Source organism: Apodemus sylvaticus, chromosome 1, assembly GCF_947179515.1.
Source record: "Apodemus sylvaticus chromosome 1, mApoSyl1.1, whole genome shotgun sequence".
NCBI classification, from domain to species: domain Eukaryota; kingdom Metazoa; phylum Chordata; class Mammalia; order Rodentia; family Muridae; genus Apodemus; species Apodemus sylvaticus.
Window position 1 is genome coordinate 125840168 of NC_067472.1, and position 12132 is coordinate 125852299.

The following is a 12132-nucleotide window of genomic DNA, read 5'->3' on the forward strand; positions in this document are numbered from 1 at the left end:
TAGATCATGGGCCCTTGGGAAAAATCTACTACTAAAGGGACATAGCACCAAAATGGTTCCTGATGACAGACTGCTGTTACCCCTAGATCAGTGACTCACCCAACCCTCCTCAGAGAAGCTCCATCATGCATGGAAGTTAACACAGACACCCATACCTGGATGACAAAGAATGAGAAACTTTGTAGCCATCAATCCTAAATGGGACATCCCCATCCATTCCTCCCCTCAAGGTTCCAGGGTCCATGAAGAAGGAGATAGAAAGGTTGTAAAAGCCAGTGTTGCTGGATGACTTCAAGAAAACAGCATCATCCAGACACAACACAATGGACTGATGCACAAAGGACCTCAGAGATGGTAACAGCACACACAAGTCCTGCACAGGTTCAAACCAGACAAAATCTCAGCACAGAGAAAGGAAAGTGAACACAAAGTCCCACCCTAACCAAGAAGCTATGTGCAATTGACACCTTCAGGGAAAGGGGAAATGAGGTCCCTCCAATGAGTGTCCCTCCCTGGGTATTTCAGCCCCACTCCAGGGCAGGCAGGCCTCGTGCTTAGGAGCGGTTGGCCAACACAAAGTGGGCTGTGTTTGTGATGAACCTTTTGTTTCAGTCTCTCTTACAGAGCTGTATTTTTTTGTCCCCTTGGTTTGTTTTGGAGCGGGAAAGGAAAAATAGCATGAATCTGGGTTGGGTAAGGAGGTGGGAAGGATCTGGGAAGGGCAAGGGAGGAGAAGTATGATAAACATGTAATATGAATTTTTTCAGATCATAAAAAGTTGAAGAAAAGCAAGCAAGTTGTGCTGGTCGTTGGAGACAGAAAGTCTTCTTTTTCTGAAAACATTGTATTTTTAATGGATGAATTGGATGGTATGTAACATATCTCAATAAAGACATTTTTAAAAGTACAAAAACCGTCAAAACTGATATAGAAGAGTTTAAAATTAAAAAATAAAGTTGGCTCCTTTCGTTTTTTTTATTTTAATTTATTTACATTTCAAGTGTTATCCCCTTACCCGATTTCCCCCTCTCTTAGAAATCTCCTCTCCTATCCCCCTCCCCCTGCTTCTATGAGGGTGCCCTCCACCCACCCACTCCCACCTCCCGGCCCTCGATTCCCCTACAATGGGGGCATCTATTAAACCTTCATAGGACCATCTCTCCTCCCACTGATGTCTGACAGAGCTGGGAGACAGACACTCTTAAGCATTCCAATCCTCTCAGTCAACGTAAGGACTTCAATTTCTCAGTTTCATTAGGAGTGATCTGTTGTCATTGTCTTTGACCAGTGAAATATTGATTCTAATTGACCTGCGTCAGTTCTGTTAAGAAGACTTAAGTGTCTACACAAGAGTCTCCTGGTCTCTATCTACTTTAACTATGCTAAAAAGCATGACATTAGGATGAAGGCCCCCTCAGCCTGGGTCCCTGCAACACCCCAAGAGCAAAATCCTGATGACCTACATTGGCAAGTGTCATTAGCAGGAGGCAGCATTTGATTGCTCCAAGCCACTGACCTTGGAGGGTTGTTGCTTTCTGCAGGAAAACCTAACCTATATCATTCGGGAGTATAATCCAGACATTCTAAAGCCACATTGGTGACAGAAGGTTTTTTTAGAACTGGAAGTTTCATGTTAAAGCCCAGATCTCTATCCTTTTTTGTTTTTCAAGAAAAACAAAGAAATAAATACAACCTCAAAAAATCTTCTATTTCCTTTCCACTTTCAATGTAATAAAAAATGGTGGAAGCTACAAGACTATGCATAATTTAGCTCAACACCAAAAAAAAAAAAAAAAAGAAAGAAAGAAAGAAAGAAAGAAAGAAAGAAAAGAAAAAAAAAGAAAAGCCAATGACATCATGGTGGGAAAAGTGTAGGTGTTAAATTATTGCAGCAGTAACCAAATCCAATGCATTCAGTGAACTTTTACCCTGAGCTTGTATTTTCTGGTTCACAACAATGCCTATTGCACACTCTGACCAGACCTGAACAGTCTCCCTACAGGACTGTGTGTGTGTGCACGCGCACGTGTGTGTGTGTGTGTTTGTGTGTGTGTGTGTGTGTGTGTGTTTGAGTTTGAATCTATGCTACTGAGCCATCTATTTTCAAGTCATCTGCTGGACTGGCTGGATCACATTCCATTTTCAATTAAACTTTAGCTTTGCAAATAGTCAGAGAAAAAAATCATTAGCAGCTGAGCAAGGGCAGGCAGGCACCTTTGGGAGACATTACAAGTGCTTGTAAATGTCTGCATTAAGCGTCTCCTCCATTCTCTTGTCTCTTTGTTTCATCTCAGAATATAGAGAGACTCACAGAGAATGAAGCAAGATCACCCAGCCACTCCAACGCGTTCAGTTATGCAACCTAGAGAAAACTCAGCTTATTATAATACTGACCTTACCATGCCTCAAAACATTACTGTCTGCCATCTTTCTTTTCTGGACATGTATGCTATGCTTGCAAACTGAGCATGAGCAGAAATTCGTCTATCATCTTTCCTTCTTGAAATATAACCTTACACTGAGCATGCTCTGTCGTCTTCTAACTATGTGCACTCATCTGGGTGCTTGTATACCCTTAAAATTCAAAATGTTTTGAAGTCTTGATCCCCATAGTGATAGTATTTGGGGTGGGGCTTCTAGGAAGTGATTAAATCATGAGGGAGGAACCCACTAGAGTGGATTAGTGCCCCTAGAAGACAGGCCTTGGAGATCTCTCTTGTCTCTTACAAAACATGAGGTCCTAGTTATCCAAAAACTGGGAAATAGCCTCTCATTGAACAGTAGAGTTCCCAGTGCTTCAATCTTGACCATTCAGCCTTTCAAACTGTGAAAAGGACATTTCTGTTGTTATGAAATCCACTCTGAAGCACTGTTATATCATACAGACTGAGGCACTCTGGGAAATTACCTCACTCTGAATGTCCATTCTCCATATCAACAAAGTATATGGTCTCCATTTGGATAGGAAGGTCACTGTACCGACTTCCTCAGATGATGATGAGCCAATGAGTAAGGTGCTTAGACGATGCCCAACCCCCCAGAAAACACCCAGCATCAGTTTTAGTTTATCATAATTTTTATCATAAATTTTATTATACATTTTTATAAAAAAAATTAATTAAAAATATTTTGTGTGGGCGGTTTGTTTGCATGTATGTCTGTGCAACACACATGTACAGTGCCTGAGGGGGTTAGAAGATCAGGTCTCCTGAAGATAGAGTTTCAGACAGTTGTGAGCTGCAATGTGGGTGCTGGGACTTGAACTAAGATCCTCTGGAAGAGAAGCCAGTGCTTGTAATTGCTGAGCCATCTCTCCAGCCCCTCATTAATTATTTTATCACAAATTCTAAATGAGTCCATGTACCTAGGTGCCAGGAAATGTGTTAAACATGAATAAGAAACTAAGCATAGTGCTAAGGTGGTGCTTCAGCAGGTAAGAGCATGCATGCTTTGTCAGAGGATCCAAATTTCATGACTGGGACCATTGTCAGGCCACTTACAACTGCCAGCAACACCAGATTCAGAAGGTCCAGCGCCCTCTTCTGGCCTCTGAAGGCAGGCACATGTGCATGCAGATGCATGTGTGTGTGCTCACGTGTACACACACACACACACCTTAAGGACAAAGAAGAGAAGGAAGAGGAGGAGGAGGAGAAAAAGAGGAGGGGGGGGAGGAAGGAGGAGGAAGAGGAGAAGGAGGAAGACAGCAAACTTCATCTGCAGAGTTGCCTGGCAATTATCAGAAGCAGAAGCAAATTTCATTCAGCAAGACCCATGGTGAGACCTGTGACTGTCTCATGCTGTCTGCTTTCTCAGCTAATGGAAAGTTGTCCCCAAGAGCATTGTGACATGTTCCTTTAAATAAAAAATTGTAAACACACTTGCAAAAGTTATTATCTGTGCCAAATACTCATCAGCGCTCCCTTCCCTGGTCCTGAGGCCAGCAGAGTGAGTCACACAGTTCACTCTCTTCCCCTGACAACTGCTGATACCCAGCACCGCATTGTACAAGGACATTGATATGAATGTTATCCTGTGGAAGACAAGATATTGGCTTCAAGTGTCTGCATCTTTCTTTCTACTTAGAAGGCCTGCATTAACCTTGAAAAATAAAATTGGACATTACCCGTTAGTGCAGCACAGAACTGGCTTGCTCTCCTGGATTCAAAAAAGAACAACCGGGAGGCACACATTTCAAATGGGCGAGTTCAGAACTGGAGACCACTATTATCCTGCAAACCTCCTCAAATGCTTGCTATACAGGGCAGGGCCTTGGACAGTGAGAACAAGAGAACAGGGAAAGTGAAGTCAGGCTGACTGAAGGCTCCCTGCGTGACAGCTGTCTGGAATATTGTTGGGAACTGAACTTTTTTACAAGGGCTGATAAGGAAGGAGGGATCTCATTTCTCCCCACTGGAAAGATCAAATCCCAGTGACACAGGGTCCTCAGCCAGCACAGATGCTCACCCTGCATCACAGGAAGTGACCTAAAGTCTATGCAAATAGTATGTGTCTTGCTTTTGTTTGGTTTTTATTTTAAAGGAAGTCAAGGAGATAAATGAGAAGCTAAGATGAAAAATGGAGGTGAAGACTTCCATAAAGGATCCACATGGAAGAAACATGGAGACTGACGATCAACTACAAGATGCCAGGAAAGAAGCGTGGGGCGAACTTTTCCTCCAGAAGGAACAAATACTGTTGATGACTTGATTTGGGGCTTCTGGCTTCTAGACTGTGAGAGAATATATTTCTGTTGTTTTAAGCTATCAAGTTTGCAGCAGTTTGTTACAGTAACCATGGGAAACTGATAAAGCCTGCTCTCTACCAGTGCCTTTTCTAACCATGTCACAGGCTTTATTCAAACCTCCGCCACCATTCACATTCACCATCTATTGATATAGATTTATCAATATCTCTCCTTGTTTCTCTTGAATCCACAGAAATACTTGGCACTGTTAATCTACCTTGCACAAAGCTCTCTCACCCTTTCTTCGCCTGCTTGTGACCTGTCCATTAAATAGAAGTCTATTTCATCCTGTCACAATTAGGAGTGCTACTTCTTATGCGGTCCCTTCAGTGACAAGGCCAGTGTCTCCCACGTCAGTGGCTCTGCCTTTCTCAGTACCCATAGAGATTAGGTCAAATGTTAGGATCTTACAGTTACCCCCTAAGGCCTCAAATTCTGTGCCAACTTCTATATCCACAGGGGGTACCAAATCCTCTCACCTTTGACCTACATATCTCATTCACCAGATACTTTCTCTTCCCTGCTGTCTGCTCAGTGACCCCCTTTCACTCCCCACATCCAGTCCTAGAAGATGTTTATTCACCTCTGAAGTTTCCTCCCCCTCTTCAACCATCCTACCCACTGATTGACTTTACATCTCTCCCTAGGCCAAACTTGACCTTCCATTGTGTTCCCAGATCCCGCCCCCTCCAAATATTCTGGCACACTACCACGGAAGTGACCTCTCAAAAGCCAAGCCCATCTGAACTATTTCTTAAGACAATTCCTCAGTGGCTCTCTTCTCACAGATCTCAGGAAAGGTTAAGAAGCAGTTTCTTTCCACTCACAGCCCCATCCTCCAGCACTATTGCACAGAATACCTTACCTCAGCCCTACAGAGCAGTCGGATATCTTTATAAACCCGATACTGCATATTTGTCCTGTATGTCATAAGCCCGCTGCTTATCTTTGTCTATTTAACTTGTTATCAACTTTTTAAAACCTCTGTTGCTAATATCACCTCATCTACAGAGTTCTCCTGAAGCCCAGACTAATCTCTTATGAGAGATGATTATGCTGATGCTCAGGATCTTGTATATTTGGAAAGTGCTGTACCAGGGAGAGCAGTTCCAGCCCTCTAAGTCATCTTTAATAATAAGCTCATTTTGAGTACAAAAGTAGTGCATGCCATTGGCAAAAAGTTGGAAGAAAGCAAGTGTAATCCCACAAACTAACAGTGATGCTGATGGTTCAGCAAACAAGGCCCAGGATGGACTGGTGGCAATAGAGGAAAATCGTAGATGGTGTGTGATGCAGAAACATGGAGCTGTAAGCCTTGACCATGGGAAGATTTGTCAACAGAAAGTGTTAAATGTGATGGAACAGGGCAGGCACTGAACAGAGAGAGATTGGCAGGCAGTGAAGGGATGCAGGATACCACAATGTTGACTTCAAAAAGAGTCTTCAGTTTACATTTATGTTTGTGATGTGTTTGTTTTTGAAGGAGGCCAATCTCTATGTAAATATGTAAATATGTAAGCATTCAGTTCTCTTAGAGCAATCTGTTGGCTGTCCTCTCCACTACCCCTTGCTCAGAGATCACTTGGTTTGCTATGGACTCATTCGTAGGCTTTCTACTCGGTCCACTGGTCCATTTGTCTAACCTTGGGCTACCATCTTACTGCCTCGATTACTGTGGCTTTGTGCTGAGTCTTCAGATTATATAATGTCAGTCCTCCAACTACGCTCTGCTCATTTGGTCTTATGGTATATCATTTTGGGGATGCAAATGTAAGAGGAATTGTATTTTAATATAAAATTCTGTCCTTCTGCTGTATACCATTGAAGTCACTGACTTGTGTATAGCAAATCTGTTATATATATTGGATTACTTGTAATCAATTATTAGCTCCAGGAAGCTTTTTCTTTATTATTTGACATATACAATCAAGTCATGTATAAACAAAGATAGTTTTAGTTTTTCTCAGTCTGTATTCCTTTCCCATCTTTTATTCCAAGCATGATGAAAAGCAGTGATGGGGGTGGAGGACACCTTTGCCTTTTTCCTGATCTTGTCAATAAATTGTCTAGTTTCTTACCATTAAGAACAACATTAAGCCAATTGTGGTGGCACACACTTTAATCACAGGACCCAGGAGGCAGAACCAAGCAGATTTCTGAGAGCTCAAGGCCAGCCTGATCTACATAGGGAATTCCAAACTACTCAGGACCACAAAGAGAGACCCTGTCTCAAAAACATGCTGTACTTGTAATATTTTAAATATACAATCAAGTGGTGGGAATTCTCCTGATGTTTCTTTAACCTTTTCCATCATGAATAAGTGTTAGATTCTGCTATTTTTTTTCCTACAGGTATTCCTATAATCATGCTTCTTCTCTAGCATGTGGATAAAATAGATTATACTAATTGATTTTTAAATGCTGAATTAGCTTTGCATATCTAGAATAAATGTCACTGGCTGTGTTTCTGGACATTGCTGAGTTTGGTTTACTAATATTTGTCGAGATTTTTGTATATGTGCTCTCAGAAGAATGAATTTAGATATCCCTCTGTGAAAGAGTTCATAAAGAGAGAGTTGGCTGTGATATTGTGTCTCTTAGCAATGTCAGAAGCTACACCCATGAAGTGTCACCAACATGACTGCCTAAACATGAGCTAGACAAGGATAACAGCAATAGAGATGCTAACATGAACAGAGAAAGTCCAGGAAGCCTTCTCTCGACACAAAGAGCTACAGGCCACTAAGGCATGCCAGATCATAAGACATAGCCTTCTCCAGGGAAGATTGTACCAACTAGTTATCAGTACCAGATGGCAGACCCTGAAAACATCCAAGTAACATTATACTGAGAAGGTTGCATTTAGAAATGTGTATTTATGTATGTATGTATGTGTATATACATGCACATGTATGTAAATACCAATTAATTAAAAAAGAGGCCACAAATTTGAAAGAGATCAAGAAGTATGGGAAGTTTAAAAGAAGGAGGGGAAAGGGGGAAATGAGGCAAAATTAAAGAAAATTTAAAAACTATAAACTAAAATAAACTGATCTTATTATTTCCTGAAATATTTGCTTGAATATAAAGTAAATCACTGAGGCAGAAGACTTACTATTTTGGAAATTTTGTGATCATAGATTTGAGTTATTTAACTGATATAGGCATATTCCGTTCTATTTCTATTTATAGGAGGTTTGGCAGACCTTGCCTTTGAAGGAGTGGTTTATTTAGTCTGTCTGATCTGTGGACACAGGGTTGTTCTTATTTATTGGCATCCTTTAATGTCCACTGATTCTGATTGGAGGAATGTTCTACTCTCACTGCTGGACCATTTTGTTTCTGCCTCTTTATTTTCTTAGTCTGACTATCAGTGAGCTATTTCTGATTCTTTTCCTTGGGAAGTTTCTCTCACTCATATTGGTTATTTTCTTCTGGTTGACTTGGATGGGACCGTGCTGCATTTCCAGTTTCTTCAGGCTTAGATGCTTCATCTCAGAGCCTTCATCATGGTTGGAAATGTCCCTTGGAGTACAGCTTCTGTTGTATTGCACATATTTTTACCAAGTTCTATTTCTGTGTTCTTTCTGTTTCCTTTCTTGTGAGATTTTTTTCCCTTTCTCCATGTGTTATTTAGAAATACAGGGTCTCTAAGTATTTTGACACTTTCCCACGGTTACCAGAGGTTGGTGGGAAGGAGGAGTAGCAGAAGGATGAGAAAACAAAACTCCAAGAATTTTATGTTGGTGGAAAGACTTTGACACTGGTGGGTATGTCATAGGCCTATAATCCTAGTGCTCAAGAGATCAGGCTAGAAAGACAACAGGTTTGGTGCTAGCCTGAACTGCATAGTTATTTTGAGAACAGTGTGAGGTATATGGCAAGACTCTGTCTCAAATTAAAATAACTCCCCAGGACAGTGAATGGTCCCTGTAAGTCCTGATGTGGGCAATGATGTGCTGTGTAATGCAGGCTCATAGATTATAAATCTATAGAGTTTAGATGAGAAAATAGTGGAATTCGGAGGATGGGCATGCACGGGAGCCAGAAGTATGGAGAGCTGGACATGGTGACACACGCCTTTAATTCCAGCACTCAGGAGGCAGAGGCCGGTGAATCTATGAACTTGAGGCCAGTGTGGTCTACAGAAAAAGTTCTAGGACAGCTAGGGCTACACAGAGAAACCCTGTCTCAAAAAACCAAGAAAAAGAAAAAGGATGAAGATAAGGAAGAGGAGGAGGAAGAAGAAGAGAAAGAAGGAAGAGGAAGAAGCAAACTGACAATGAAGCAGAGGGAGAGGATGAAGAGGAAGAAGAGAAAGAGGAGAAAAAGAAAGATGATGACAATGAGAGGAAGAAGAGGAAGAGGAGGAAGAAGAATGGGAGAGGAAGAAGAAGAGAAGGAATGGAAGAGGAGGAACAGGAAGAAAAGGAAGAGGAAGAACAACAATAAAAAGACGAGAAGGAAGAGGAGGAAGAAGAGAGGGAAATATGTTATCACACTAAATTCTTCTAGGAATCTATAAGCCTCCTTTAAAATGATATTAAAAACAGTTTTGAAGAATGGAGTAGCATAAATTTGTGTAGGAAGAGCCTGGACAACCTGCAGGGCTCCTGGATTTTATGACAACTCAACAGCAACCATTGAGGGGGCTGGTAGCACAAAGATGGCATTTATATGTTAATCAAACAAAACTGATCACAATGTAATAATAATTTTAAAAAGGAAATGACCTGAAAGCAGAAGAGAGCTACTTGGGAAAAGGAAGGGAGGTGAAGGATGGAGGAAGAAGGGACTTGAAAGGGAATGAGGGAAAGAAAGATAAATATCACGTTTCCTCCTCTCACGTGTGGCTGGATTGCTTGCTGTGGTTGCTGTTCTTAGAGGAGACGGAATGCTAAAAATTCCCCCTTTCTATTTTTAATAGCATTTGCTTATTGTATAAATTGATGGGTTTGCTATGGCATCCTGTGCATATATATAATACTCTCTGGTCATCTTCAGTCCCCTATTGCCTTGTCCTGCTGCTCTATTAACACTCCAACCACTGCCCTGCCGCCACCCCTCGTGATCATGCCTTCCTCATGCCTCGTGGATCAACTCTATCATTTTCCTTCTTTACAAAGGCATTCTTCAGAGGCTGGGAGATGGTTCTATCGGTAAAGTGTTTATTGTATAACATCAGTTCAGTAACCTTGGACATGTGACACATGTCTATAATCCCAGAACTGGTGATGCTGAGGACACTCTGGGTTCAGTTAGGGACTGTTTCAAAATGGAGGTGAAAAATAATTGAAGAGAGGGAAAGAGAGAGAGAGAGACAGAAAGATGAGAGAGAGAGAGAGAGAGAGAGAGAGAGAGAGAGAGAGAGAGAGCATCCTTCAGAGAAGACATTAAGTCTGTGAATTCTGTGATGTCCCTGTAGTCCTCACGCTGCCTCTGAAACCTGTCTAAATCCTCACTCGTTACAATACACCAGAGTTCATGCCTTGGTCCCATTCATTTCAGCTCTGCAAAATCACCTGACACGTTTGATGGACTGCCCTTGACTCCAGAGATCTGCATTGCCCTTCCAAAGCAGCACTCTCAAAAGATCATGGTCCTAGAGACCACAGCAGAGCTTTGGTAGCCTCATTTTCTCTTGAGAAACAGAGAGCTGGGCATCACTCCTCCCACTGAGTCCGAAATTCTAGGAGGGAGTAACAAGTTATACTACCTAAAACCCTTCAGGGAGAGTCTGCTTTGCAAGTCCTACTTGGAGAGTTCCTGATCCCAGGGAACTATTAGGAGTCATGTATTTTGATTTTACACAGGCAAAAATCACATTAAATAAAGAAAACCTGATTGGAATGCCAGATATCCAGGGTTTTGAAAATCTTTCTCAGCCGTCAAAACAGAGGGGGAATTCTCTCATTCCCCTAAAGCTATCACAGTCTCTACTGGGGAAACTGTTTACACTGAAATGGTCAAAACCTCTTTATTGAGAATAGGCATGGCACATCCCCAAACCCAGGACAAGGTGGCAGGTGTGACTTACCTGGCAGATGCCACTTATGCACATATCCAGGGAGTCAGCGTTGCAACGAGTCCCATCCAATACTTTGGGTGCCAGCTCTACCACCAAACTCTGTCCCTGAGCATGACACTTGAGCGCACACGGGGCAGCAGGGTCATTGTACAGTGGAATCCATTCATAGTAATGACCCTGGTACTGCACATCATTGTAGGCTGAACACTGCTGGGCTCTGAAGTCTTCTGCATCTGCTGGGCAGTCCTGCAAGTAAACAGAAGGAACCATGTGCAGGTGCAGGGTAACTAGCCTCGGGGTCACCAGAAGGCCAAGCCAGACCCCAACTGCCTCTATAGAGACACACCTCATTTCCTCACCCCAGTTTCTCCTTCCCTCTCCCTGCCCCCACCCCACCACTGAGAGTACAAACTGACTCTGCATTTCTACTTTGTGGGATTCCATCCATTGGGACCTACTGCAATGTGGACCTATTGAGGAGATCATTTAATTAATCTGATCTCTCTTCCATCCAGGTGTTTTTCCCAGCTAATGAAGGCATATGATATGTAGGAGCTCATTTTGCCCTGGTCTAGCCATCTTGTTTGTAAACTTCCAAATGTATTTGAATCAAGGGGAACTCAAAGACCTTTACATTTCCAAAGTGATTCAAGGTCTTCATAGGAACAGTAGTAGTCCTGCCCCTCAGGAGCTATTCCAGGGGAATCAGTTGCCCCCATTTTAGCCCCAAACCACTGTTATTAAAGTATTTTAATTATATATAAAATAATGGACTGTATTAACATATTTTCATATTGTATATGATGTGTTTTGATTGTATTCAGTCCATTACCCTCACCTGTCCCTATCCCACTGACCACATTCCTCTTCCCAGTTGTCATTCCACTTTCATGTCTTATTTTGTGTCCCCAGACACCCCACACCCACTGCCAGCAACTATTAACTGCCTATAAATCTCCAGGAAGGAATGTAGTCTTGTCCAAACCTCTGTGTTTGTTCACTGCACCTCCATGTCTCCATTGTTATTTAATTCCTCCATTTCTCCCTTCCTCCCTCCTCCCTCCTCCCTCCATTCCCACCCCCTACCCCCACATCTCCCATTGCTCTTCACTGGTACCAAACATCTATCTTCACCAAGCTGGTTCAAAATTGTATCTGTGACAAAAGCCAATGAAAGCTGACACTCTGGGCACCCTCAGAATAACTGCAAGTACACACAGTTGTTGTGTGTTTACTGTTGGTTGATGAGCTGGGGGAAGCCTTTTTTATTGTTATGCATTCTTCCTTCTTCCTTGTAGATAGTCCGAGGCAAGACTCTGGATGGGACAAAGGGGCTCACACAGATACTCTTGCTTCC

The 12132-nt window shown here is 42.3% G+C and overlaps 1 protein-coding gene across 1 annotated transcript in view; it reads right to left on the reverse strand.

Annotated features, from left to right (window-relative positions):
- Adamtsl3 (ADAMTS like 3) overlaps positions 1–12132 on the reverse strand; it is a 306645-nt gene that overhangs the window by 155081 nt on the left and 139432 nt on the right. The window contains exon 6 of the mRNA XM_052186018.1: positions 10785–11021. Coding sequence (XP_052041978.1) covers positions 10785–11021 — 237 coding nt within the window. The remainder of the gene's footprint in view (positions 1–10784; positions 11022–12132) is intronic.